The 27,002-nt window shown below is 41.8% G+C and overlaps 4 protein-coding genes and 1 non-coding gene across 10 annotated transcripts; 3 read left to right on the forward strand and 2 right to left on the reverse strand.

The window, feature by feature from the left end:
* The first annotated feature begins 2,015 nt into the window (after window positions 1-2,015).
* On the forward strand, window positions 2,016-7,679 carry mpc2b (mitochondrial pyruvate carrier 2b). Of its 2 annotated transcripts, XM_069154086.1 has the most exons (6): window positions 2,016-2,130; window positions 2,233-2,373; window positions 4,362-4,402; window positions 5,135-5,219; window positions 5,847-5,958; window positions 6,560-7,679. In XM_069154086.1, the coding sequence occupies exons 2-6, from the start codon at window positions 2,280-2,282 to the stop codon at window positions 6,615-6,617; spliced, it is 390 nt and encodes a 129-aa protein (XP_069010187.1). In that variant the 5' UTR covers window positions 2,016-2,130; window positions 2,233-2,279; the 3' UTR covers window positions 6,618-7,679. The 2 variants fall into 2 exon arrangements, with proteins under 2 accessions (XP_069010187.1, XP_069010186.1); XM_069154085.1 differs by having other exon boundaries at window positions 2,016-2,373.
* Window positions 7,680-9,217: 1,538 nt separating this feature from the next.
* rpl24 (ribosomal protein L24) lies at window positions 9,218-13,055 on the reverse strand. Its single transcript, XM_069154084.1, has 6 exons — window positions 13,008-13,055; window positions 12,806-12,881; window positions 11,747-11,857; window positions 10,255-10,391; window positions 9,565-9,628; window positions 9,218-9,345 (listed from the first exon to the last, which is right to left on the reverse strand). Exons 1-6 carry the CDS (start codon window positions 13,010-13,012, stop codon window positions 9,265-9,267), a joined length of 474 nt encoding a protein of 157 aa, XP_069010185.1. The 5' UTR covers window positions 13,013-13,055; the 3' UTR covers window positions 9,218-9,264.
* Window positions 11,280-11,460, reverse strand: LOC138201762 (small nucleolar RNA SNORA23). The gene has a single exon (XR_011178560.1). It is a non-coding gene; the product is annotated as a small nucleolar RNA SNORA23 (small nucleolar RNA).
* A 536-nt stretch (window positions 13,056-13,591) lies between the features above and the next one.
* On the forward strand, window positions 13,592-18,381 carry cep97 (centrosomal protein 97). 2 transcript variants are annotated; one of them, XM_069154088.1, is made up of 12 exons: window positions 13,592-13,726; window positions 14,498-14,640; window positions 14,726-14,884; window positions 14,997-15,098; window positions 15,189-15,302; window positions 15,394-15,560; window positions 15,658-15,822; window positions 15,998-16,176; window positions 16,298-16,958; window positions 17,093-17,168; window positions 17,303-17,837; window positions 18,047-18,381. In XM_069154088.1, the coding sequence occupies exons 1-11, from the start codon at window positions 13,690-13,692 to the stop codon at window positions 17,807-17,809; spliced, it is 2,310 nt and encodes a 769-aa protein (XP_069010189.1). In that variant the 5' UTR covers window positions 13,592-13,689; the 3' UTR covers window positions 17,810-17,837; window positions 18,047-18,381. The 2 variants fall into 2 exon arrangements, with proteins under 2 accessions (XP_069010189.1, XP_069010188.1); XM_069154087.1 differs by having other exon boundaries at window positions 13,594-13,726; window positions 17,303-18,381.
* A 751-nt stretch (window positions 18,382-19,132) lies between these two features.
* Window positions 19,133-26,680, forward strand: nxpe3 (neurexophilin and PC-esterase domain family, member 3). Of its 4 annotated transcripts, none has more exons than XM_069154092.1 (6): window positions 19,219-19,307; window positions 21,568-21,754; window positions 22,465-23,246; window positions 23,948-24,015; window positions 24,122-24,343; window positions 24,441-26,680. In XM_069154092.1, the coding sequence occupies exons 2-6, from the start codon at window positions 21,662-21,664 to the stop codon at window positions 24,986-24,988; spliced, it is 1,713 nt and encodes a 570-aa protein (XP_069010193.1). In that variant the 5' UTR covers window positions 19,219-19,307; window positions 21,568-21,661; the 3' UTR covers window positions 24,989-26,680. The 4 variants fall into 4 exon arrangements, with proteins under 4 accessions (XP_069010191.1, XP_069010193.1, XP_069010195.1 ...); XM_069154094.1 differs by having other exon boundaries at window positions 19,270-19,359; XM_069154093.1 differs by lacking the exon at window positions 19,219-19,307 and adding an exon at window positions 19,382-20,731.
* The last annotated feature ends 322 nt before the right edge of the window (window positions 26,681-27,002 follow it).

Below are 27,002 nucleotides of genomic sequence, written 5' to 3' on the forward strand. Positions count from 1 at the left end.
GATCTAAGTCATGACAACACCGTGTACGAAACACTGGAGAGCTTTTAATATGAAAATGTAAGCTTTTAATTTGAAAATGTCATGCAACCTCATCCTGTGATAGACTTTATAGTCAAAGGTCAGTGGTGGTTTGAGAAGGTTAGCCATATCAGTTCAGACAAAAAGAGGAAGAAGAGTTTCTAAATTTTTCGTCTTCTCATCGCATCAATTCTTTATGGAAGAATGTTAATTACTCAAACTACAATATGTGATATCTTGAGATCAGTATAGCAGAGGGATCTTGGAGGTGAGATTTTTGCCAGGATGTGATTTCCAGGGTTACAACAAGAGATGCAAGACATCCGTTCAAGCACCAGTGTGTGCACGTTTCTGCATGCTCTGTGGGAGTCTCCCATGATATTACCTTTTTTGGAAAGAGGAGCAAAAAAAAAAATCTTTGAAGAGTGGCTCAGATAAACTCTACAAAATCCTAATTATGTCTGCTGGGGCGTGAAGCTCTCAGGCCACTGAAGCACAGTTTGGACTGGCAGTAAGAGGTTTTATTCGAGCTGCCATGCGTTATACCTAGAAGAGCCTACAGAGGAAAAAAAAAAAAAAGAAGGAGACCTTTGAAAGATTACTATGATTAAATGACACCCAAAGAATATCTGGTGATATATCCTGGTTTAACCTATTAAAGGTGTAAGATGGATAGATAGATAGATAGATACGACTTTATTAATCCCCCAGTGGGAAAATTTAGTTGACACAGCAGCATAAAAACACAGTTAGGGGGGAAAAAGGTTGACACAATAAGAAAAAAATTACAAATACGTATACAATAACATAAGATAGATAAAAAGATTTTCTTAGAGAGGGAAACAGGTCTCAAGATATAATAGATTATTGGGTTTTTTAGGGTGGTTTCCTTTTCACTGTCTTTTTACCTGCAGGCCAAAACAAGCTGCTTCATTCTTATCCAACCCCTGTTTGTTTGTGCCATATTTAGGCTACAGCTTTTGTTAGAATATTTCCAGGCTCTAGGTTTGTAGTGTGAAACACGTTTCTTCAGAATATGCAACGTTTAAGCACACATCTGAAACAATAAGCTCTCAAATTAAAACTAGGTAGAGAAAAGGGAATCTCATCAGGCTCAACATCAGAGTTAGTGTGATCTCATGTGTATTAATATTCTTCTGCAGCGGTGCATATTTGATAATAATGTTCTTCCACAGTCTTTTGCTCATGCGGGAAAACTCATTATATCCCAATGACATACGGTACTGTTTAGAAAAGTAACACAATTTAATCTAATCGATAGCACTCGACATATTTCTTCATTGAGTTCATTGAGTTTACAGGTGCCGATTGTGTTTAGACTGGTTGATTCGGGCTTTGCATAAAAAAGTAACTTCTCTCTTTTTAGTAGATGGCTTGGCACATGTTTGACTGTGAACCAGTTTTCTACAGATGCAATTCACAGCTGATTCCAAGTTTGATACCAAACAAAACAAAAAACAAGAATGATGTTCAACAACACTTACTGGACTGGATTAACCTGTCAGGGCCCTCAGGCAGAATTGGTCTTCCATAGTTTGTGTTTTTTTTTACTTTCATTGTAAAAAGCTGTAACATTGGTAAGAATTTCTGTTGTATTCTATATTCTATCAATATTATATATGTAATTTGCACTGCACATATTTAATATACGAAGGCCCTATTTACCATATAAAATACATAAGCATTGTTCCTCACAAATAATCTACTATATAAATCAAATAATCAACATTTAAAAAATTAAAAAAAAAAATCTATTATTTTTAATATTTGTGGCGCCACCTTCTTTTTTTTTTTTTTTTTTTTCTTCTCACTTTTGTCTCCACCCACTTGGTGCACCACCGGGCACGAAAGTAACGATCCCCACATAAACCAATCACATCAGCGTTCAGACTAGGCCAGCCAATGAGAATAGTGCAAAAAGCACGTAGCCCCGCCCCTCACGCGGTAGGTTGCGTGGTGCAGAAAGTCACCTCGTCGTTTCCGTCGGGGAGAAGCCACTGACAGCTAACGAGTGCTAACATGCTCACAGCACAGCCCGGAGAAGGTCGACAGTAGGACAGCGGCATCCTCTCCGAGCCTTAAAACCTCCCTGTAATTTATTCACACCATACCGAGGGACTAAAGCAAACTGTTTTTGTTGTTTGTTTGTTTTTTTTAAAGTCTGTGTTTTTTGTTTTGTTTACGTTGAGCCAGCTGAGCTGTAAATTGCCGCTCTTCTCTTCGATCATCTACAATCAATCATGGCTGCGCTGAGACTTTCCTACCACAGGATTTTGGACCGGGTCGAGCACATGCTGCCCGCCAAGCTGAGACCTCTGTACAACCACCCGGCAGGTAATGCGCAGTTTCCTCTCTTTTAAAAAAAAAAAAAAAAAAAAAAAAAAAAGACCCGAGCAGGCTGGGTCTTTGTTGTTGTTGTTGTTGTTGTTGTTGTTGTTGTTGTTGTTGTGCTTTCGGAGACCCTAATCTGGGGGGGTTAAAGCCCGCAAAAGCAGCTCAATCTGTGAAGAATCTCAACCAACTCATTAAAAACAAACCCAACATGAAGGTCAGATTACAGATTATGTCCTTGTCGCGACTACAGCAACAAATACAACCAGCTCGAGGGGAGTCTTGACCCCCTGAACAGCAGGGATTAAGTTGGTCATATCCATGATGTAGTTTTCTAATGACGTGTCATGTCACGGGTGACATTTCAAATGTCTTGTTTTGCCCCCCCCCCCCAAAAAAAAATAAATAAATAAAATTGAAGGATATTCAATGTAAAATGGTGAGAAAATACTGCAAATACTCAGATATAAGGAGCTGAAAACAACATATGATATCTTGGCTTGACTTGGATATGATTCAGTTGTTAACTTATATACTGTATATACTGTGCATTTTATATTTTATAGTTTTTACTGCTATTTTATTGCTTTTCTATTGTTCTATTACTATCTATTGCTTCTGTATGCTGCTGTAGTGAAAAAATGTCCCCTCGGGGATTAATAAAGGAACTACCTAACCTAACCTAACCTAACGCCTGCCTTCCCCCATGGAGGGATATTTTGTCAACCTAATTTCAATCAATGATGGTATTGTAAATATAAGACACCTCCTAATAACATCAACTACAAACCGGTGAGAGAGCACCTCTGTAAAACTAAACATTATGACCTTCGTGACGTATTAGACTGCATCTTTTTTTTTTTTTCCCCCGTTTTGATTCACTTCATAAACTGAATGTTTATCTCCTGTTCGATAAGCACAACTTGCACCAGCCTTAAACTCTCCTCGATGCCGACATTAACCGGAGGGTGCCGAGACGATGGGAGCACTCGGTCTTTTGTTTTGTCTGTGAAGGGGTCACGGGAGCTCACGAGGAGCTCTGGTTGTCAAGGACACAACTTTCTGAGCAGGTTTGAAGGGGCGGCGACAAAACAACCAACTTCCTCAAAGGTGATTTGAGGTGACGGTCGTCCTAGTTTCTCTCTCGCCACCAGCATTGGTTTAGAAATCTGATTCCAGAGCAGCGGTTTTTCTTCTCGGTGTGGTCGCTAATTAAGTTTCTGTGATTCTTCTTCCAGGGACTTGGCAGCACTTAAAGTGTCTTTTGCACAAATAGTCTGTTTTTTTTTTACTGCCTGATAGGAATGTCAACTATCTCAGGGAGGAAAAACTCAGTGAATTCAGACGATATTAAAATTTCAAAGGGAAGGTTTTCATTTATTCATGTTCAGTGGTGTCCTGAGGATCTGATGTTTTTTGTGCCGTTGCATTGCAACACTGATGTCCTGATGTCGGGATTGCATCAACTTTACTGTGGTGTCGGGGGTTTAAGAGGAGTTCAAAGGTCTCGCCATAAAACATCCTATGTTTCAAACTAAATTCAAGCCACACATCACAAACACAACCGTCCTGTAGTGTTTTATAAATGTGTGTTAAAGGCTGCAGCTAATGGTTATTTTTTTATATTTGATTATTTGCTGACAACTTTCTCAGGGAACCAATTGATTTTTTTTTTTTTTAGTGTTAATGAAATGTTAGAAAAATGGTGAAACATTTTCACAATCATGTTTTTAAATGTCGTTTTTTTGTGTGTGTTACTAAGTGAGTTTAGTTTTGATGTTTTCTCACATTTTCTTCCTTTCACTGTAAAGCCAATGACACAGACCTGATAGGTTTGAGGTATACAGGAAGTTTCTGTAGGTTTCATCCTCATACCAGCAGAAAGTCAGTTACCTCAAAGAGAAATCTTAAAAAGCTGTTGACGTTAAACTTAATGTTTTTATATCTACATAAGTGCCAAAAGTCATGCTTCTCATTTGTTTTTACTTCAGGTCCAAAAACCGTTTTCTTCTGGGCTCCCGTGTTTAAATGGGTAAGTGCGTTTTCACACAGTCCTAACTGTGAACTTTAAGGCCATTTCATGCTTTCTGTCCACGGGAGCCAGCGTGACGTGAATTTCATCATCTGGCCAAGTCTGCGAGGGTTTTTGAGAACTCCTCCACGTGGACTCTCTGCAGCCGTGTGCCAGCAAAACAAAACAAAACAAAAAAGGATCTTTTATTTTGTGGAAAAGCAATGTGAGATTTCCCTCTCTGCCCTTTTATCAACGAACATGAACGTAAACAAAGACTCACAGACTCCTTTAACACTCCACCATCGCTCTCACGCCCTGACGTCCACCGCTGTGAAGCAACGACGTGCGTCGCCGGTCCATCTGTGAGTCAAGTAGTCGCTGCCGGACTTCGGAAGGGGCTTTGATTTGTAGATGGTTTCCTGTGATGTCGCCCAAACGTGCATCCGAATTGTGCTGAAATCCTGCGCTGGAAACGGGTCACTGTGGTCGGGACGAGAAAGTTCAGTCAGTGATGCAAAGGGGTGTTTTCTGGATACTTTTTAGGGGCCTGAAGATCCAAAAATGATCCGCAAGCAAAAAGTTAAAAAAAAAAAGAGAAGCATAAGAAAGAATAAACATTACGCTTATGTGGAGGTAGAATAATATGAAGGACTAAACTCGTCACCATTGTGTGATTATTGGTGTTATCAATTCAAATTGAGGCGTCAGCAGCTTTGACGGAGTAAAAACATGGCGGCCTCTTCTCCACAGGGTCTGGTTTTCGCCGGTTTGGCTGATATGACTCGACCACCAGATAAACTCAGCACCTCCCAGTCGGGTGTGTTGACGGCAACAGGTGAGACAAGATGATAATCACTAACATCTGAAGAAAAGCTCATAAATGTGTGTTTGCTTCCAACAAAGGAAACGCTTGCGTATATAACTGTGTAACTCTGGATCACACAATTTCCCTTAGAAATGAAATAAATATCCGTTTTAAATTGACACATGATGATGAATGCGTTGCTTTTTATTTCAAGAACTTAAATCATGTTAAATGGTAACCGAGGGCATATGCAAAAGTTTTAGTACTTGGTAACCAACGATTTGGCACTTTTTTTTTTTTTTATAGCCGCGAATGAGTCTGTCTATTCTTTATTTAGGAGTTTTCTTCTTTGCCAATCACTTCAACTTCTGAGATATCTTAACTTGTAAACTTCGGACATTCCCGGAGAACAAAGTGTTCGTGAACTGCCTTGAAATTCTTTGTGCACGTTTTAAATTCGCGAGTTCATCTGTCCGGTGTTCGGCTAGAATCTGTAAATCTGTGCTAAAGGTGAGCAGCCGCATCGACTGTTTCAATATTGCTTCAAACAAATCTTATCTGTTGCTTTTCTGCCAAAACATCGACTCTGTTCTCGTGAATGACGGCGGTCTGCCGCCAGTGTGCGTAACCTTCGGTCCTCCTGTCGTCCTCCTGCAGGGCTGATCTGGTCCAGATACTCGCTGGTCATCATCCCCAAGAACTGGAACCTGTTTGCTGTCAACTTCTTCGTCGGCAGCGCGGGAGCCTCCCAGCTTTACAGGATCTGGAGGTGTGTTGGGGGTTTCATTTACAGTAAAGACGGCTCGCTGGTGAATTTAGTGATCTTATCGCCGTCGGAACCATTTCAATCATTTATAATTAGGAAATTCAAATTAAGTGGGCAGTAAACTTTAGTTAAGTATGTATTGGTTAGTCATTGCTGATATGAAATCATGGCAACCGGTTAATGTTTGACGAGGTGTTCTGGGTCTGTAGTAAATATAATATATAGTAGGTTTCACGTGTGCTTTGTTTTCCAATGTCAATAAATGAGTTGAGACATTTTGCCACAAAGAGTAAAACCTGCTGAAGGACCATGAAGGCTTGAACAAGTCAGAGAAACACACACAGGTGTGGTGAATAAACTTAACTATGGGTGAATTATAATACATAATACATATGAGAAAAAGCTGTGGTCCTGTCTGGGCTCGGTAGCACCAGCTCACACTCGCTATGGCTATAAAGTATATGTTTTTATACATCACCGAGGTAACTAGTTGCTCAGTCTAGAGAGGTTATTACTAAAGATTTCTATGAGCTATCTGCGACGTTTTCTTGGCAAACTGATCCAACTGACAACACGGATTTCTCTCTTCTTTCCTCCCCGACAGATACAAACAGGATCTGAAGGCCGAGGCTAAAGAGGCGAAAGAGGCTGCAGAGTCCTGAGGGCTCCTCTGCCGCCGACTCTCCACTGCAGTGGACTTAAAAGGAGACTCGTCATCATTTCATGTTGTCTCCGTAACATCCATGCCATAACCATTGTTCTACCACGTTAAGCCTGTTGTCCCTGTTGGAAATATTCACTTTTCCTTAAGTTTCAGATTTCCTCAGGGTGGAGAGAGAGAGAGAGAGAGGAGAGAGAACAAACAAACAAAAAAGCTTTTTTTTTTTTTTTTTTTTTTTTAAACTTGTTAACACACTCAAGAATGGTGGTCATTGACGCACAAGTACCGCTTGTTCAGCAAGTTCTATGATTGTACAGTGTTTAATTTAACGTCATGCTTTATTTCGCGTGCACTAGCTGGGAAGTTTTGCTGTTTCCATCGTCGTTTTTCAGGTGTAGCAATCAGTACCTCGAGCGAAAGTCTCCCACGACGACAACGTTACTCTGATTTGGTGTTTGAGCGAGGTTTAACGAATGTTTCCAAATGAAAGCAAAAAGGATGTCATCGCTTTTATGTTTTCATTTGCTTATTTATAATTTGGTTATAGTCCAGGCGCGTGTACCTCAGCGATGATTAAATCATACCATGTAATGATTCCTTCCATTTTAACGGCTTTAAATCTTTTAATGTGTGAAAACAAATCCTAATTTATGAAACACTTTAAGATTTTAGCTTGTAGTCAAAACTGTATAGAAAATATTAACTTTTTAGTTCTATATCAGAAATACTTACACAAATGCCACATATTAAACATGTGCAGCTTTTTATTGATCATTACCAAGTCATTGAGCAAACACTGTTACTCGCATGCTAACGGTTCTTGATTCTCCAAACATTGATGTTAAAAGCCTTGTTGTTCTTCGGAAGGTGTTTTATATTTTTTTTCTGTGCAAGAAAAATGTTTTCTTTGACACGTTCCCACAGTATTTATACAGAATAATCTCCTGAGTAGTTTAGAAATAATTGGTATTATCACTTAATCTACTGACTGTTTGAACAAATGACACTTTGGAGGTTTGATCATTATGACTCTGTAATGCCAATAAATACTGTTTAACATTTACAGCTGATTTAAAGTACGAGCTTCCTAAAAGTATTTAACCGTTTGATTTTACACACCAACATCAGTTTATTTAAAATGGTTCGTTTTACTTGGTTTGAAAACAGTTCATCAAGTCGGAAAAATGAGCATTTAAGATGTTTGGATCCAAGACATCTGGAGCATTTTGGGAGTTTGACCCAGATGAGAGACTAAAAAAAGCGGACATGTTGGACCCTTTTTATATATATATATATATATATATATATATAAATAAATGAATCTATCTCTCGGGTTCCCCAACTGTCTTAAAGGGCAATTATTACTTTGACAGGCAATTCATAGGCAACTGTTTTGATACGATTAATCACGAAGGTCATTTAACTGGCAGAAATGTCGAACATGAACTTGTTCCAGTTGTGCATTTCTCAACATTTTCTGCTTCCCTGTGTTTGTGATCCCACCTTTGGGTTTTTAGTGCGAATCAGTTCGAACAAGCAGTTCGGGGTCATCAAGTCAATTAAGTTTTTTCTCTTAACTTTAAGAGTAAACATGAAATTCAACATCCCCCTCCAGGCTGATGACAATAATGAGTTCGAGGCCTGAAAGGGTTGTTGGCAGCAGCAGCGTTTTATCAGTCAGTGTTATTTCTAGAACAGTCAACACTTAATGCAGGAGGCTTTGAACAGCTCTATTTGTGTCTCTGACTGCATAAAGATCCCATGAGCCAGTTTCCACTGGAAATAGTAAATATTTTCTCCACACAAGGTAAACTCTTGTTAGGAGACATGAAACTTGATCTTCCCCCATTTACACAGTGAACTACAAGGCAGACAAATCCATTTCAGCTGCACATGGAGTAATCTGCTCAAAGATTTAAAATAAAAAAGAAACAACTGTTACTTATTTAAAGATCAAAGGTACAGAAAACCCACCACTTCCATCTCAGACTGGATTTAGGATTATAGCCTCCGCGTCTAAAGACAGATTATGTTCAGTTTTTTCTGCTTCTGGGTTAAGTGGTTTGAAAACGAGATCACAATCACGGCACCCGGACCGGTGTTGGACCGAGCTCGGCTGCACAGGCGTTATGGATTCAGGTTTGATGGTGTTGTCACGGCGTCAAACTTTACAATCAGGAGCCGGTGCGACAAATCTTAACAGGAGCCTGAGGTCACGATGTGTTTCAAACCGCAGTCCTCAGAAAACATCTAAATCATCCAAAACAACATCCTCATCTGAAGGGAGACGGCCAAACGAAACCCCGATGAACTCAAATCTTTTTAACTTGTTGAAGCACCAGTGTAAAATAAAATGACGTCAACAATGGCTCTGATCCGTTGAGGCATCAGTGAGCCCTAATCTTGCACACCGAAACCGACTGAAGTCATTGCTTTGGTTTTTTTAACTACACGTGTGCTTTTCATGCTACAAACCGGTCTAAATGTTTGCTGTGAAAAAGCTTTAATTGGTATTGAACTCAACAATAAGGGCCAGTTTGTCAAAAATATCCACTGTAAACTAAAATAAAGATGTTTCTAAAAACAACAAAGAGGAAAGGATGGTTTACCACAAAATTTTATTCACAACCATAAACGCTGGGTCAGGTTTAGCGTTTTCCACCAACACGGGGTGCGCTGATCTTCATGGGCTTGGCGATCTTGGGTTTCTGTGCAGTCTTGGCAGAAGTCTACAAGAGGAGAAAGACAAAAGTATAATTTGAAAGTGACAATCAAGTTCCTGAAGAATGTGGTGAAAGTAATGCCATAATTTATGTGCAAGAAAACTCAATTACACGTTCAGAGAAAAAAAAAGAAGTCAAATTCAACTTTAGTGATTTGGTTAAAAAGTTGGAAGACATAAATGGACTTAACTAAACGGGACAAACACACAACGGTATATATCTTACCTTTGCACTTGGGGCAGCGGGCTTCTTGGCTGCCTGCTTTGCCTTCTTGGCCTCCTTGGCAGCTCTGAAACAACAAAGAACAAAAATCAATCAAAACAAGTACAAGTAGGCGATACGGACGTAATCCTGTCGTGTTTTATATTACTGCAAAAAATGAACCCAGAAACTAAAAGAATAACTGCAGAAGTGCAGCCTCGAGCAATAAAGGAAATGAAATGGTTTTAAAAACAAAAAGGGACATCAGATTGATGACGAGCCTGAAATAATGTAATGTTCCTTTAACCAGTCAGACTTGCTGTGTGATACGGTGGCTCGTCCCCAAACTGCTGAAAATGTAATTTTTTTCTAAATTTACCACTTGGTTAAAAAAATTGAGATAAAGCGCAGATGTGTAAAATGTTCATTTAATTTATCATTTCAAAAAATAAATAAATAGTGGATTCACATGTTTTTAAACCAACAGTATCCGACTGGTTTCCAAGTTGACGTGTACCAAAATATTAGTTCACAGTAAAACAGGCTCATTATGGGCTGCAAACCACCGAGGAGTCGAACTAAAATAAGACTCAATGTCCACAACTGTAAGTTCATCGTGTCGCTTCGGCGAACACTCTTTAAAACTCCCGAGTTTTATCGGATTTGGGAGGAATATCCCAAAGTAGCGGACACGGGGGAAGTCGGTCTCCTCACCTGATGGCCTGCTCCCTCTGGGCCTTGCGGACCTCGGGCTTCTGGTTCCTCTTGGCCATGATCTCAGCCAGGGAGGCCCCAGTGATGGCCCTCTGGAATTTCACTGCGCGGCGGGTACGCTTCTTTGTCACCTCTTCCTGTTAAAATACATCAGACGCTTGTTTCAATACACTTTTTCCTGTCTCTAGATGAATTATTCCTAAACATGAACTGAAATCTTGAGTTTTCGCACTTGTCAGTCTGAACCAGAGGTTCATGTCTTTGTCACATTGAACACTAAAGAATTGTGCACACGTACAATACGTTGCTCTACTTGAACTCTCCTGTGATACTTTGGTTCATTTTACTTTTAAGGATCTTTTTCTCCTTCTATTGTTTAATGAGCGATGATACTCGGCCTCAGTTTGCCGCGATTGGTCTGAAAGTCCGAACCATTTAAGAAGTGCTTTCACACCCCGAACTACCTGAACCATGTTTCAGTTTGAGCCTGACCAGAACTTCCTGACTGTGGTCTGAAGGACCTTTAACACCTGCTAGTTTGGTTCTGACAAAACAGAAAAGTCAAGAGGTCCAGACCCAAATCTCCACAGTTACGGTTGAAACCATAAACTTCACAAGACTTGTTGTGAACCTTTGTTGTAACTACAATTTTCAGATATTGCCAAAAACCAACTAAAATTGTTCCTTAGCAACTTAAAATAAACAAATACAGATGCAACAGGATCAACATTTCTCAACAGCAGAGGAGAGTGTGTCTCAACCACCTTTAACACGTCAAGTGTTTTCTGATACCTTCTCATTCACATGGACATTAACAGTTTATTTACCCAAACAAACGTCAAATATTTGATTTTACCAGCCACTAAGCAGGTGCCACAAATACAAAAACAAGTTACTGTTGAGTTACAATGATTAAAAGACAAGCTTGGCATAAAATGATGCCCTGCCGTACCCCTAAAATGCTGTATTTTACAAGTAGTGGCTGCAATGGAATACAATTACACAATACAGTAACGGGTGCGCCGGCATGTTGGAGAGTTTGGAGGCCGGCCGATGCCGAGATGTCAGTCGAGACGTCAAAGGCCAGTACTATGATCTCCAGTTTTTCTATGGCTGCAGGTGTGGCGTGAGCACTGCTGCCAAGCCTGCAAAACGCAGTCCAGCAGCAGCACATAACACGGACTAACACCGTGCACACCGTCCACCCGCAGCCAATCTGATGTGGACGGGGGGGGGGGGGGGGGGGGGGGACCTCGCGTTTAATTCAAGAACAGATCCAGCTAGGTTGTACTGCGGCGGTGCTTTTACAGAAGTTTACACTCGTTTAAACAACAAACTATGATGAGATATATCAAATGCCAGTTTTACAAATCAACCAAATATCGTCACGAGAAGTGGATATACCCTTAAAAAGGTCAAAGCTGCGTGTATATTTTCATTTTCACAGATATGTCCTCGTCAACCATGTCAACAAAACCAGGCTGTTACTTACAGACTGGCCCTTCTTGTGCTTGCGTCTGTACAGCACAGTCCAGTTGATCTGTCTGGGGTTCCTCTTGGCCAGAAATGCAGACTCACACTTGGCGTTCAAGAACTGGAACACCTAAGAAACGCAGAAAACAACTAAATGACCTGCTGTACATTTATGTTGCGTACAAATCCCACGCTGACTCACACATTTGCTGTTCCCTTTAGACACCCGAGTTGTCTATAAACAGATTTTTTTTTTTTAACTTTAAAAAGGTTGCTGCATGTCTGTAATTTCTACATTTACAATAACATTAAGTGTATTAGGTTAGGTAGTTACTTTATTCATCCCCGAGGGGAAATTTTTTCACTACAGCAGCATACAGAAGCAATAATAGAATAGAAAAGCAATAAAATAGCAGTAAAAAATATAAAATATAAATATAAAATGCGCAGTATATACATCTCTATATATTATATACAAACAACCAAGAAACACAGTCAACAGTGTTATTGTTATGTGATGGATTTTGCCAGAGGTGAGTTGGGATTTGTTAACAGAAAGCAGCACGTGGCATTTAATTTGTGATCTGTGAAAGTCAAGCATTTAAAAAAAAAGTCTACAAATCAAACATGCATGTTATTTTCTTACATGTCAATGAAAAGACACATTTTTTTTTTCTTTTAACATCATATTTAAGGATCCTGCGTGGAGACAATTCAGCCAACACGCTTATTTAGTTATCTCTACGCCGACTTGGTAAAACAACAGCACCACAGTCATTGACTGCAGAGCGGCTGAGAAGAAACAACAACAACAACAACAAAAAACTGTTGTTTTATGGATGTTATCGTGTTTAGTTGCCAAATAGTGACGCTTAGCAGCTAATATTAGCAAGTTGAATAGGACTGGATGGAGCCGGCCGGGCCTACTCCTACGTTATATATATATATATATATATATACATACATATTAAACGGCAGACACAGTAAAATACGCGGCATTAAGTTCGAGGATTATAGTTCACACAGTATCTATCAAGACAGATTGCGTAAAAACCGTTGTGAGACTTTTTGTTGTTACCTTTCCGTCTATCCTGGCGTATCGGCGGCCATGGCCGGGGTATATTTTATACCCGCTGAAACTGCACAACTCGACCCTGAAAACGACAAATACGAAACATCAGCGAAAGAAAAGCGAACGCGTTCCCTCGTGGTGTCAGTAGCGTCTTCAGAAAGTTTGTTAAAGTGTTTAGATGGCATTTGATAGTATTCCGTACACTCACTTCATGATGGCTACGAGAGGGCACAAAACCGGAAAGGAAGACGACGGAAGCGGAAACGGACTTAGAGACGACGCGATTCAATATTTAAGAACGAACAAACATTAAATATTTTTCAGTTACTTAAAATTTTGCTGGTTCTTAAAATTAACTATACCCGCTGAAGTTATTTTTTTTTTTGAAATAGTAAAAATATTTTTTATTAAAATTAATACTTTGGCCAATTGTCACAACGTTGACGTCACTATCTGACGGTTGCCTAGCAAGTGTATTACTAAACTGATCGTCAAGCTACTTTCCGGCTTAATAAAAGGATAGTACAAATATGAAAAGACCCGGAAAATTAAATAATGAAATACAAAATAGTTAACATCACTTCCAGTACGTTTTTGTCGTTAACGTTAGCTGGCTTCTTTCTTCTTTTTTTTTTTTTTTTTTTTTTTTACTCCAGCCTGGCTGGCGGGTTTGGGCAACGTTTGCGCGCTGTAGGAAAATTGTAGTCCTTTCAAGGCCCAAAGACACAGCACTTAAATGGGCGAGATAGTCTCTCTGAACTACATTTCCCAGAATGCCCTTCGGTTTCGCAGTTTGACAAGCGACAAGACGCTTCTCGTCTTTCCCACCGGAGCCTCTTTGGCTGACAGAGTTGTCCGCTAACGTTTAGGTGGTGTCCGGGCCGACGAGGATGGGTGTGTCAGATTTACAATTTGACCCAAATGCTGGTAAGATGCCCGTCTGGTGGTTTTTTTTTTTTTTCGGTCAGACAAGCCTGCTTTTGTTTAAACGTAGCTTGTTGTGAGGGTTCGTTATTACCGGCTGGCGTAAAGCTAGCTAACGTTACATGCAGATCAAAACATATAACGTGGTTCGTGCTTTTGTGTCGAGACTTACAGATTGTGTTCTTTGGGAGTTTAACAAAACTTCAATATCAAACCAAGTCTTTTTTTTTTTTTAGGCGTGTTTATGTCCTTGCATGTCTCTGCAGATTGGAGCGAATATTAAACAGCATTTGTGCAGGATATCGATTCCTTTCTGTCCTTCTTGGTCCTCATTTGATAGTCTGCTTCCGTGCCTTTAGATCTCAAGATGTCAGCAATAACATGACGTGAAACGAAAGCACCGGTTAAAAGACTGGACATACTTTCTGGTGGATCTTCAGATGTGATTATCCAGAGCATGCTTGGAGCTTGTGTGCAGACTTCAACTAAAGTTGGTTGGACTCTAACTCTTAAAATAGATTTAAAAAAAAAAAAAAGGTCCTGCAGAATTAGATTGAGAATAAATCAAGTTTAAAACACACCGCAATTCCCAAAATGCAACTCGGTGCCCTTTCAAACTCCATACCAGCAGTTCATTATCCAACATAACCCCGTTACTGTACGTTATCAGGTTAAGTGTTTACCTAATGTGTGCTTCACTGATTTCAGATAAAAAAAGACAATTCTTGTGTTTTTTCCAGTCTGTTGACTGTCTTTTGTTCTTCATCCTACCAGGACCTGTGGCTGATCTCTCTGCTCGGGGCATGCAAAAGCTGGATCCCAGTTTTACCTGCTCTGAAGACGCCCACACTCTCATCCTGGACCGCAACAACATCATGAAGCTGGACCACCTGGAAAGGAGCCCGGGCCTTCAGCAGGTACCGAGTGTCTCGGTGCCTAAATACTGTGCGCGGGTTCCTGTTTCGATATGTTCACGTGACGTCTTTGTCTTTTCCTCCTCAGCTGTCTGTAGCCAGTAATCGTCTGGTGAGAATGATGGGGGTGTCTCGGCTGACAGAGTTGAGAGTCCTCAATCTTCCCAATAACAGCATTGGCTACATCGAGGGACTAAGAGATCTGCTTCATCTTCAATGGCTGAACCTGTCTGGGAACAATATTAAGGTGAGGACAAGAGAGATTCTCATACTTTACCCATATATTGTCATTTATTTACAAAGAAAAATCAACTCGTATATAATACAAATATATCTTTTTATTTTTTATTTTTTTGCAGGTCATTGAGCAACTTCACAACTGTGTCTCCCTTCAACACCTGGATCTGTCTGACAATAACATATCTACCATTGGTGATCTGACTAAACTGGTGGCATTAAAGGTCAGTGTTAATGAATGTGGGCTTCAAAATAATTGTGTTGGTTTTCTTTAACGTATCTTTAATTGATTTTTTTTGTTGTCATTTTCACAGACACTGCTGCTACATGGAAACAGCATCACAACACTTCGCACTGTTCCTGCTCACCTTCCTGCACATTTGTCCATTCTCTCCCTGGCAGAAAATGAGATAAGGGATCTTAATGAAGTAATAATTGTTTTCTCTTATTCAATACAACAGACTGATCTCCTAAGGATATTTATCTTTGACTGACTTCCTTAATCTGATTACTCTGTAGGTGTCATACCTGGCGTCTCTTCATGAACTAGAGCAGCTGTCCATCATGAGTAACCCTTGTGTTATGGCGACGCCCTCATTGCCAACTTTTGATTATCGGCCGTACATCATGAGTTGGTGCCTGAGCCTGAAGGTCCTGGATGGCTATGTGGTGTCACAGAAAGAAGGGTGGGTACATGCCTGTGATGTTCCAGTTTGGTAATTAAGATGAATTCAGGCGCATCATCAAAATGTTTTGATTGTGTGTAATTGTGCATATTTACAGTCTCAAAGCGGAGTGGCTCTACAGCCAGGGCAAAGGTCGCTCGTATCGGCCAGGACAGCATGTGCAGCTGGTTCAGTACTTGGCCACTGTTTGCCCTCTGACAGCCTCACCAGCCCTGGAGACAGCCGAGGATGCCAAACTGGAGAAGATACTCAGTAAACAGAGGTATAGAACGGAATTTTGCAGCACTGCCACATCACATGAACCTAAAAAAAACAAAACACGACACCAACGATTATCATCATCCAGTACCCACTTCATAGCCACGGTAACATGCGTCATTTTTAATCCTTCGTTAAGGAAAGTATTCACTTGAATGTTGTTGACATTTTTGTCTCAGGTTCCATCAAAGGCAGCTGTTAGAGGAGACTCGGGGAGGCTGTCCCAGCCCTCCTCGTCCAACTCAACTAGATGTGGAGAGCCACAGTCCTTCACATGCAGCCCCACAAGGGGGAGCCAGAGAGGGGAAGAGAATCTCTGCACCTGGACCAGCTCCTGCTCAGTCAGTCCCAGAGAAGGGTAAGGAACTGCTTTGTCACTCAGTGGAGCAGTGCTATTTGTTTTTATTGTTTCTCTTTTCAGATACTTGTAATGTAGAGCTTTCTTTTTCTGAACCTTCTGGCCCGTCTGCTTTGTGTAGAGCCGGTCGTGCAGTTCAACACCTGGGTGAGCTGTGATTCTTCTCATCTATCGCTGCCGGTAATTCGCAACTCGAGGCTCGGAGAGGAGCACATTTATTTGGAGGACGTACAGACAGATGAGGACAAACTCAACAGCAGCATGGTTTCCTCAGACTCCACCTTTGTCCCCTTCACATCTGATCTGGAGCCACAAACGACGCACTCCGACAGCGAGGACGAGACAGAGACGTTCGAACCTGATTCTCTGGCTCCAAAGAGGCCGGCGCAGCCCAAAAAGCACAACACGAGCAAGACGCATCCTTTGTCCCCAGCGGATAAGCACGAGAGGAAGACGATCACAGACGAAGAAGCTATTTCTGGTGTCGCCACAATAGCAGGATCTCTGGGAGTCCAAGTTAGCACGCCACAAAATATGGATCTGGAATCACCTTCAGACTTTGGTAAAGCAGAGATGAAAGAAGCTCCCGAGCAGGAAGAGGTCGGTGTGTGTGCCAGTAAATTAAGTTTGATGGAAGCCGACAGGGCTGCGATTAAAATACAGTCCTGGTGGAGGGGACAGTACACTCGAAGTTGTCACCCCGTGGCCAAAGAGGTGCGCAGTGAAATCCGCCTGCGCAGGATGCAAGAACACATCCTCTTCCTGTCTGACAAGCTGGACAGGTTAGTGACTGACCAACAATACCAAATACATCATTTCTGTCACAGCGTTGACTCGTTTTATTTTTGGTTGTACTTTCACATTTGGTTGAAAATGTATAAATGTTAATTTAAAGAGCAATGTGGTGTGTTTGCAGTGTGCAGAAGCAGTTTGGGGAAGAGAGGTTACAACGGCTGGTTCAGGAGGAGGCTGTGAAGTTTCTGTGGAAAGAGGTCAGCATTATTTATTATTACCACACATTGACTATGCATATTTTACTATTCATAGTCAAAAATGTAGGTTATCTTTTGCATAATTTCCAGAGATAGACCCTGAAGCTCACAGTTTCCCTGTGCTCTCGCTGCAGCTCCAGTCTATGCAGCAGTGGAAGCGGTCTGTGGAGCAGCAGCTAGCAGCCGTCACTCAGACGGTCCCCCCGCCTCAGATCTCCTCTCCTGGACTTTGGAAGGAGCCCCCAACGGACGCTCCCAGCACCACCAACCCACCCAGCACAGACGTCTCCTTCCCAGACTCTGGCTTCCCGTCAACCAGCGATCATCAGGCAGCGCAGGAGGACAGCTTCCTGAGCAGCGGGACAGCGGACTCTCTGAAGACGGTGCGAGCGCTGAGCCCCGGACGTAGCGGCTTCGCCGGGGCCAGCGACGGTGTGGACAGCGCAGACTGCAGCCTGCTGGAGCAGTACCTGTCCTCTGTGCAGCAGAGGGAGGAGGAGGCTGAGGACACGGTCAGCGATAGAATAGAAACTCCACAGCCGTCTACACCTGGGTCACCCAGCAGGACAACACCGACCAACTCCCCCACGCAGAAGGCAGCAGAAACCACTCCGGGCCCCATTTCAAAGTCCTCATCTTAAAGGCACAGAAGAACCGAGTGTTATGGAGGTGTGGCGCTCCCTCTTGAGACTTAACAGCACTCATCTTGATTACTGACCCACATCTCGTATAACAGTGCTCTTAGTCTCTGCTGTTTATCAAGACTGAATCTAGAACAAGCTTGAAACAGTGAATTACTGTGAATGCAACTCAAGTTCTTTTATATTTCACTCCTTTGATCTGTTCTGTTACTAATGGACATGTTCCTCTCTCTATAGACAACGATTGTGACGTGGCTTCAGAAGGTACCAGTAATGCGAAACCAGGTATTTTATGCGAGTAGGTTACTACTGCTGCTGATAAATAAAGGCATTTTTTTTTAACTTGTTTTGTCAACATCCACTGTATCAAATGCTTGTTACAAACTACAAAAACTCACATTAGGAGTTGGTGTGTTTCACGCAGTGCACTTGTAACCACAGATATGCTATATTATACGTGTTGTGGCTCAACTTTAGGTTAACATTACGTGATGATTAACAGAAATGTTGTAGCATCCCTGTCTTAAAAAAAAAAAAAAATGTAAATAAATCTGCAATTATACTTTTCTAAATCTTGTTTGGTTTAATGTGTTGAAGTTTTGTAAAAAAAAAAGAAGGGCTGCAGCTAAAAGTTATTTTCACGGCAGGAGAAGCACAGTTGAGGGAAAATGTGTTAACGATGGCTCGGTTCCATTCAGTGTCCCGGTGGGTGAGACTGCACAATACAAAGATACTGGAAGAAGCGAAATGGAGTGCAGCCATTTCAATACGATGTCAGCTCCGCCTGTGCTGTTCCTACGACAACAAGCGAAAACATGTGCTGTAGAAGAGGTCGCACAGGCCGACCAGCAGCCAAACACACTTGTTTTCAATATACTTGTGAAAAAAAAAAAAAAGAAATGCTGCGTTTAAATGGGATCGTATTTACTGGGTGCACGAGAACAGTTCATATGAATGGCCCTTTGTGGTATTCACGAGGACCCCAAGGGTGGGATGGCCTTCGAAAAAGCCTGCCTGTAATAAAAAAAAAAAAAATTATTAGCTGAAGAAAATTGTTTGAGAGACTGAACTTTGTATTTAAGGACATTTTCTCATAGATACAGCAAATCTACACTGTTATATTTTCAGGGTGGTGGTGGTGGTGGGTGTTGGGGCCCTCAGTGATAGCTTGTCACGGGGCCGCAAAATCCCAGAGTTCGCCCCTGTATTACAGTCAACAACATCCATCTGCAGCCCGCACACTGTCCACTGACCACCAGAGGGCGCTGTGAGACTGAAACCCCCCCCCCCCCCTTCTTTCCCCCCCCCACCCACCCACACACACACCCTTACGTTTCCTCCCATCATGATTACTAATCTGGCGGAGGATTCTCCAGATCACTACATCCTTCTCCGATGTGCTTCACCCGGCTTGGTGCCCCTCTTCTCCGGCACAGGCGCCTCGGTCCTCCTCAGCGTCACATCCCCCTGCACAAGCGGTCCGACATCACGCTACCGTGTAAGTCAAACCAGCATTACACGGCTCAACCGCCGCATCAGTGAACGCAGATGTGAGTTTTTTTTTTTTTTTTTTTTTTCTTCCAAAAGTGGGATTATAAATCTACAGTAATCTGCTGACGTGTATTAGACATTATGATCCACCATTTCTTTGTTGTTGGGCTCTTGCGTCATTGCAGCCGCTCATGTGACCGTCAGAAGGAAAGAAAGAAGGAAAAAAAAAAAAAAAGATCAATCTCACGGTTACAAATATCTCAAGATGGAGATGAGCCGGAGCATCGGGGAGATGTTGACCGTCATCAGGGACATTTATCCGTGCAAGTACCTCAGAAACGCAGCGCTGTGGGAGAATTGAAACGCTGCTGGTCGTAGCATACAGAAATATCTGTGAATTTACAGGCTAAACAGCAGGTGCAACCACCTTGAGTTGCACTTCCTTATAGGATTAGGCTGCAATGGTCGATCGAGAGATAACCGATTTTGTTAATGAGTCAAATGGAGGCAAACACATCCTAAATTCACCGGTGCTGGCTCGTCAACGACATACAGTCCAGTGTCCTTCAAAAGTACAGAAAACACAGTACAGTAAAATGATGAGTTGAATAAGATCAAGCTTGAGCTTTTATTTTACTCTCTTTATATGCAAGTTGCGTGTGAATCTCTTGGTTTACATATTTATTTATACTTCCCCCTCCTGGTTCAGCAGTGCAGTGAAATTTCAAGTTTTTTTTAACATGAATCTTGCTGACAATGCAGATATATATATATCTATACTGTATATAGGTTGACAAGCGCATGCAGTGTAAACTAATATATAGCTGACAAGTGTTAACTCACTCGGTACTTAAAGAGTACCAGGTTGGACCCCTTTTTTCTTCATCAGAACTGCTTTAACTTGTCTTGGCATGCTTTAACAAGGTGCTGGAAACAATCCAAGATTTTCATTCATAACAACACGATTGCGTCACACAGTTGCTGCAGATTTGTGTGCGGCGCCTTTGTGATGTGAATCTGTTGCAACACATCACAAAGGCGCTCTATTGGATGGAGATCTGGTGACTGTGGAGGGCAGTAAGGGAAGATGATAGGAGATTTATGATAGGAGATCAGCCAGAGTACAATTAATCCATAGTTGGTACCGTGGAGGTTGGTAATAGTGAATGTGTTGTACATTCGGAGATGCTCTTCTGCTTACCTCGGATGTAACGACTGATTATTTGAGTTCCTGTTGCCTTTCTGTCTGCTTGGTCTGGCCAAGTCTGGCCATTCTTCTCCGACCGGATGAACCACGGCTCGCTGGATGTTTCGTCTTTCTTCGTACCGTTCTCTGTAAACCTCGGAGATGGTTGTGCATGAAAATCCCAAAATGTCATCAGTTTGTGAAATACTGACCCCATCCTTTTTGGCAGCTCGTTCAACCAGCAGGTGAACAGTAACCCAATACACCAGCTCTGCCATAAATGAAACTTTTATGAAGCCGATGTATGATTTGTATTGTCACTGATTTGACTGTGGAGTTTAGATAGCTAAAATATTTAAATATTGTTGTCAGTGGTAACCTGTTCATTTTCTGTTCCCAAAGCTTACATACATGTAAAAATAGCACATTTCTACCTCAGGTATTGAGGATTAAAAGTAAAACACTTTGCCAAATAGAAACACTTGAGTAAAATGTTTTTTATTTTATAATTACTGGGTCTTAGTGTCCAGCATACAATAACTTTAAAGGCACCAACAACACTTTTGCATTAGAATCAAAGAACTTTGTTTTTTCATAAGATCAAAAATCAAATCAGCCACAAAAAGATGAAACACAACTGTTTTGCAATCTTCTAACTGGAGGAACAGCACAGATGACTGAACAGAATAAATCATGAACAGCTGAGCAATGAAACGTAAAATTTGCTTCAGTTTCATCTGAATTCCCTAATAAATTAAAAATTTCCATGTCATGTTATTGTGATTGTAGTTGATATTTCTACAATTTATCATCAAATGGTCTCAATCTGCACTACAGCATGTGTCACAAGTATTATAATCCAACCGACTTTGAAAAAAAGATTTAATCTGTTCTATAAATACACTTTTCGTCGCTTGTCTGACGACAACTCCTCTCAGAGATTTATCTGCTGGGATAAAAATATATTTGGGACAAAACGTTACTCCGAATTTTGGCATTATCTGAGATTTTTATGTATTTTTCACAAACATGAACAAAACAAATTGTAGTTTTCTTTTTTGTTCATCTTTCTTGATGACAGTGCTCATGGATTCAAATAAAATGATGCCATCATCGCCGTGGTGACAGCGGAGTGTAAAACAGGGCCTGATCATGGGAGACAGACGGAGGTCACCATGTGTCGATATTTGTCCAAATATGCCCTCATCTTCCTCTTCCTAGGACTGTCTGGCCTCATCTTCCTGCTGCGCAACATCCACACTGTAGAGGTGAGGACAGAACTGGGCTACTTGTGGCTTTTAATTGATGGATCTTCTAAAGGAAATCCAAAGTGAAATTGGATTTGATGGATTTTGGGCTTCAAATGATGTAAGGAGAGGTGAACCGGAGGGTTAGACGAGCAGCTTTTTATCCAGGATTTTCCACTGTTGAATCAGGTTTAATATCTGAAGGGACACGCGTCTGCATTTTGTAGAACAGCCAATAGGATCGCCCTCTGTCTGAAATGACCTGTGATTGGCCTAAAGTCTAAGGGTAGATCTTCTAAAAACCTGATTACGGTGCCAAGAGGAGGCGCAAAGGTGTAGTTTTCTCTCAGAAATATTGAAAATGCTGAACGTTTTTTTTATGGATTTTTTGTCTAAAACAACCGTGCTTAGCTTTTAGCTTCCGTATAAAAGTAGCAGAAGACAAGATCAAAACCAAATCCGAAAATACTGGATCCTTTATTTCCCATAATGCAACACATAGTATAATTTTGTCAGAACCTGCCTAGTAAATGTCTTCAAAGCACCCCTGTTTAAAAACGTATGCTAACAAATGTGCACTTTCCGACCCTGACGTCATCAAACCTTTCAGACTTGATTTACAGAATAAGTGGATTTTTATATCTGTGGAGTTCTCCTTTAAGTAACATTAAACTGGTGTCACCAACCTCCTGTATTACAGTCAGTTACATTCAAAGGTTATTTCTCCTCAGAACTGGAACTGCCACACAGTTTCAGCCCTGTACCAGCTGCAGAGCAGGATCCAGTCCTCCTTCCTCCCCGTGAGTCTCCCGACTTTTCATCACAACCGCACCTTCTGTGCCCACCTGGGCCAGAAACCCTCCCGCGAAGATGAGCTGGAGGAGCGCTACCTGTTGGACTCTATCGCCTGGCCCGGCCCGCCGTCTCACTCTACGCCAACCACCCTGCGCCACACCAGCGACCCCGTGCACAGCCTGTTCGCCATCCTTCCCACCAAAGGAGGACGGGAGTGGCACCTGGGCGACCAGCTGGAGGCCCTCGTCCAAATGCACGACTTCCAGGGTCGTCCCAAGCGCTACGGCGGGGATTTCCTTCTGGCTAGACTCCACTCTCCGGAGCTTGGAGCGGGTGTAGCAGGGAGGGTGGTGGACCACAGGAACGGATTTTATTCAGCTCTCTTCCCACTCCTCTGGGTGGGGACTGCACAGGTGGAGATTACATTGGTGCACTCCAGCGAGGCCGTTGCTGTGCTGCGACGGCTGAGGGAGGAACGACCAGATCGGGTGTTTTTCAAGAGCTTGTTCCGCTTGGGCTTCCTGTCAGAAACTACTATGTGCAACATGTGCTTGCCGCCCGACCAGCAGCCTCTGTGCAACTACACTGACCTTTACACAGGTGAACCCTGGTACTGCTACAAGCCTAAGATGCTCAGCTGTGACACAAGAATCAACCACGCCAAAGGAGGCTACCTAAAACACCTCATCACCAACAAGGAGGCTCTGCTCTTCCAGAGGTTTGTACTGTCGTACAGGAGGAACATACTGTGTGCTTATGCACATATATTTGTGTTTGACAAAAAAAAAATCAGTAGGTTGACATTTTGTATTTTTTCTTACTTTATCAAACCCCATGAAAACACCAAATACAAAGATAGAATTGATCCCACTAATAAGACTGCATTTAAAAAAATGGACGTGGCCTTTGTGGCGTCACACGAAGTCTTCCTGAAAAGCATGTTTTAAGGCTCAGCTGGTATCTCTGGCTGTCGCCTTCTTGGCAGTGGCTGACTCCGCCTTACCTGGTTAGTCCAGTAATGGCCAATAAGGTGGTGTGAAGGTGGAGCTGAGGCCGGCCTAACAGAGCCTGGTTGCCGAAACCAGCAGGAAGTTTGCCGATCGTGATGTCACCGACCTGTAAAAGCAGCCTCACCCTTAACTATGCATATCTTAAACCCTTAATGCCGTTAAAACTAGCGAGTTGTATAAAAATGTATTCCCCATACAGTACAACATAGCGATCTGTTGGGATCGACTCACGCCTCAAGTGGACACTCAAAGAACTGCAGGATTTGGCGTTTATTGGCTTTATTTTCAGACCCGGATTGTTTGTTGGTTTTGGTCTTCATTGTTCGCAGTAACAAAAATATTGAATATTGTCATCGGTGTCAACTTTTATAACTAAATTTTTTGTTGTTGTTTTTTTTGTATGTGTCAGTGGAGTCAACATCAAAGTTCACATACACGCCTCAGGACCTGACAGAATCAATGTGCTGCCACGGAGAGGTACCTGCACAGTAACGGCTTTAGTTTGTGCATCATTTCACAGTTTGTGCTTTCATTTATTCTATGAATTTTTTTTTTGTTTGCATCATTTCTCACTTTTTATCAGATAACACAGAGGAGGAAAGCAGCACAATAAAACCAGACTCTTTTACGCTCGCGCCATCTGGTTATTACTACGAGGACTCCTGGAGGCCGTTAGGTGGCGTTACAATGCGTCAGTTTAATCAATCGTGGGCCGTCGCTCAGTGTTTGAAGAACAAGGTGATCAACATGTACGGAGACTCTACTGTGCGACAGTGGTTCGAGTACCTCATTGCTTTTGTACCAGGTGAGCAGTTTTGTGTTTTTGTCTCATCTTGATTGAGTTTTACACTTAACTCGCGCGTCCAACTCACCATAACTTTAATGTCTCCCATCTTATCCAGAGTTAAAGGAGTTCAACCTGCACAGTCCTAAAAACGTTGGGCCTTTCATGGCGGTGGACAGCACCCATAATATCCTCCTGAAGTACCGCTGCCACGGCCCTCCCATCCGCTTCTCCACCGTCATGTCCAGTGAGTTGCGCTACATTTCAAATGAGCTGGACGGCCTCTCCGGGGGCCCCAACACCGTTGTGGTCCTCAGCATCTGGGCCCACTTCAGCACCTTTCCAGTGGAGGTATACATCCGGCGGCTTCGCCACATTCGACGGGCGCTGGTGAGGCTCACGGACCGAGCACCGGGGACGCTGGTGGTGATCCGGTCGGCCAATCTCCAGGCCCTGGACCAGGAGGTCAGCCTGTACAACAGTGACTGGTACTCCCTGCAGCTCGATAAGGTGCTGCGGGCCATGTTCAAGGGACTGAACGCCCTGGTGGTGGACGCCTGGCAAATGAGCTCAGCACACCATCTCCCTCACGCCCTCCATCCTCCTCCAGCCATCGTCAAGAACATGATAGACACGCTTTTGTCTTACGTTTGCCCAGAGAATTAGAACAGGGATGATGTTGGTGAAGGAGACTTCATCCGTCAGTTCTACAGTTGGGCCTCTTTGAAAAGTGTTTTCCAAAGCTGCATTCCCTTTAACTACTTTCTCACAGAGGGACTTCTGGTACTCATCTCTTTGCTATCACGTTTAATTTCATCCCCACAGAACTTATTTTATTCCAGGAATGCCAAAGACTTTGGCCCAGAGATTGTTACTGCTTGTCTGTCATTGTTACCAAAGTGTTTTATTTTGTGAGTGTGTGCAGTATTTTTACTTTTATTTTTCTGCATATATTTGTATGTTTCGCCAAAGTTTAAACTCTCAACTATTTTTCTCAGGCTGTTCACCATTGCAGAAAAAAACAGGAGTTTTCCATGTTTTCCACATCGGACACGTGATCACAGGTTTACCACATTTACCACATTTATGATTACTGCAACATATAATAACATGGGAATTTACATGGTCTTCACACATTACATCATGAAAATGTTCCAAAAACACATTTCCCATGTGCTCAATCACATGCGTTTTTGCACATTAAATTCAAGTGTTTTTTTCTAAGAGCAGTTTTAATGTTTTTCAGCTTTTTTTTTGTCTTGAACGATGTCTCTTTTTGCTGCTGTGTCACTTTATGTCAAATCAGGATTTTAAAAAGTTTTCTATCCATTTTCCAAACTATAGACATAAAAAAAAATATTCAAACAACCACGTGGTTAAATCTCACCCTTGTGTGCTTGTTTATGCTTATATTTCTAAATGTTTTCTACATGTTTACAGCACAAATTACGAATCACTGTAACTAATGTGATCATTATATCAACGGGAGAGTTTAAAAAACCAAACGAGCACCCTTAACAGATGATTTACAGAATAATTATCAACTCAATTGAAATTCTTGAGGAGAATCTTTTTCACCTTTTCCATCTGACGTGTACAAACCTGACTGTCCCTGCACGGTATTTAACTCGACTTTTATCTGATGGCTTCTCTCACTCACAGATCGACTCGCAGCCTTTCAGCCTCTCCACCTTACAAATGTACACACATCAAACCACAGCAGAGATATGTGTTCATGTGAGGCGTGACCTTTACAGACATTTCTAATAATTCTTTATATTACAAAGAAAAAAAAGATTTTTATATATAAGATTTTAATTGTAGGTGTTTTATATTGATATTTTGAACCTGAAAAAATACTGTATGTTGTCACATGTTCATCATAAAAAAAATAAAAAAAACACTGGAGAAGAGAGTGAGGGGTCAGTGAGATTTATCAGGTCTGTAGGATACAAAGAGAAAATGTGCCTATTTGTGTATAATTCTGTTTGTCTCTGGCAGCGATCAGAGGCCGACATGTCAGACACTTGGTCATAATTTATACATATATATGTATGAGCCGAGTTGCTGTCATGTTTGCCAGTATTTGCTCTTGTCAAATGTGTGCTTTTCTAACTGTCATAAGGAGCAGTGTATGTGAAAGTCGTTTGTCATTTGCTTTCTCAGACTTGGGGTTAGCTAACAAAAAAAAAAAAGGTATAAGCAGGAGCTGGGCGACATGCCGTCATGATTTATATATTGTAATGAGGAACAATATCACCAGGACTTTTGGTTATTATGAGCTGGTGATACATTTGTTGTGATGCCTTTTCCTGATCTGATCATGTGGTGCAGCTCAAATAAACTAAACGGACAATATCTCCTGTTTCTCGTGTGTGTTGAATTAAAGCACAGGTACAATGAGAGATACAATCTTAACTTTTAGTTTGAGAAAAGGAAAAAGCAAACAAAATCTGCAGACTTCAATATCTGCGCGGCACAGGAGTCGCTGCTCAGACTGAGTGTCTGCAGCTTTCATTTTTGATCTGATCTGACGGTATCACAATCCTGAGTGCACCAAGTCATTTGGAAATATTTTGTTTAAAAAAATACAACTTTGCCAATAGCTGGCATTGACACACTGATATTTATCAGCCTTATGTTGCAAATGTAGGAGATTTGATGGGAACTTTAAACCAGC

This window comes from Embiotoca jacksoni, unplaced genomic scaffold (genome assembly GCF_022577435.1).
Source record: "Embiotoca jacksoni isolate LCO1_2020_lvr unplaced genomic scaffold, fEmbJac1.0.p SCAF_2, whole genome shotgun sequence".
Lineage (NCBI taxonomy): Eukaryota > Metazoa > Chordata > Actinopteri > Embiotocidae > Embiotoca > Embiotoca jacksoni.

What these genes read in the sequence shown, in the direction of transcription:
- rpl24 (XM_069154084.1), bottom strand. An exon ending in ACGCCAGGATAGACGGAAAG is followed by an intron (nt 11,858 to 12,805) that starts GTAACAACAAAA and finishes TGCGTTTCTTAG; the next exon opens with GTGTTCCAGTTCTTGAACGC. An exon ending in AGCACAAGAAGGGCCAGTCT is followed by an intron (nt 10,392 to 11,746) that starts GTAAGTAACAGC and finishes GTATTTTAACAG; the next exon opens with GAAGAGGTGACAAAGAAGCG.
- mpc2b (XM_069154085.1), top strand. Translation starts at nt 2,280, where the DNA reads ATGGCTGCGCTGAGACTTTCCTACCACAGGATTTTGGACCGGGTCGAG. An exon ending in GGGCTCCCGTGTTTAAATGG is followed by an intron (nt 4,403 to 5,134) that starts GTAAGTGCGTTT and finishes TCTTCTCCACAG; the next exon opens with GGTCTGGTTTTCGCCGGTTT. An exon ending in CAGCTTTACAGGATCTGGAG is followed by an intron (nt 5,959 to 6,559) that starts GTGTGTTGGGGG and finishes CCTCCCCGACAG; the next exon opens with ATACAAACAGGATCTGAAGG.
- nxpe3 (XM_069154090.1), top strand. Translation starts at nt 19,155, where the DNA reads ATGATTACTAATCTGGCGGAGGATTCTCCAGATCACTACATCCTTCTC. An exon ending in GTCCGACATCACGCTACCGT is followed by an intron (nt 19,308 to 22,464) that starts GTAAGTCAAACC and finishes ATTTCTCCTCAG; the next exon opens with AACTGGAACTGCCACACAGT. An exon ending in CAATGTGCTGCCACGGAGAG is followed by an intron (nt 24,016 to 24,121) that starts GTACCTGCACAG and finishes ACTTTTTATCAG; the next exon opens with ATAACACAGAGGAGGAAAGC.
- cep97 (XM_069154088.1), top strand. Translation starts at nt 13,690, where the DNA reads ATGGGTGTGTCAGATTTACAATTTGACCCAAATGCTG. An exon ending in GTGGTGTCACAGAAAGAAGG is followed by an intron (nt 15,561 to 15,657) that starts GTGGGTACATGC and finishes GCATATTTACAG; the next exon opens with TCTCAAAGCGGAGTGGCTCT. An exon ending in TCAGTCAGTCCCAGAGAAGG is followed by an intron (nt 16,177 to 16,297) that starts GTAAGGAACTGC and finishes TGCTTTGTGTAG; the next exon opens with AGCCGGTCGTGCAGTTCAAC.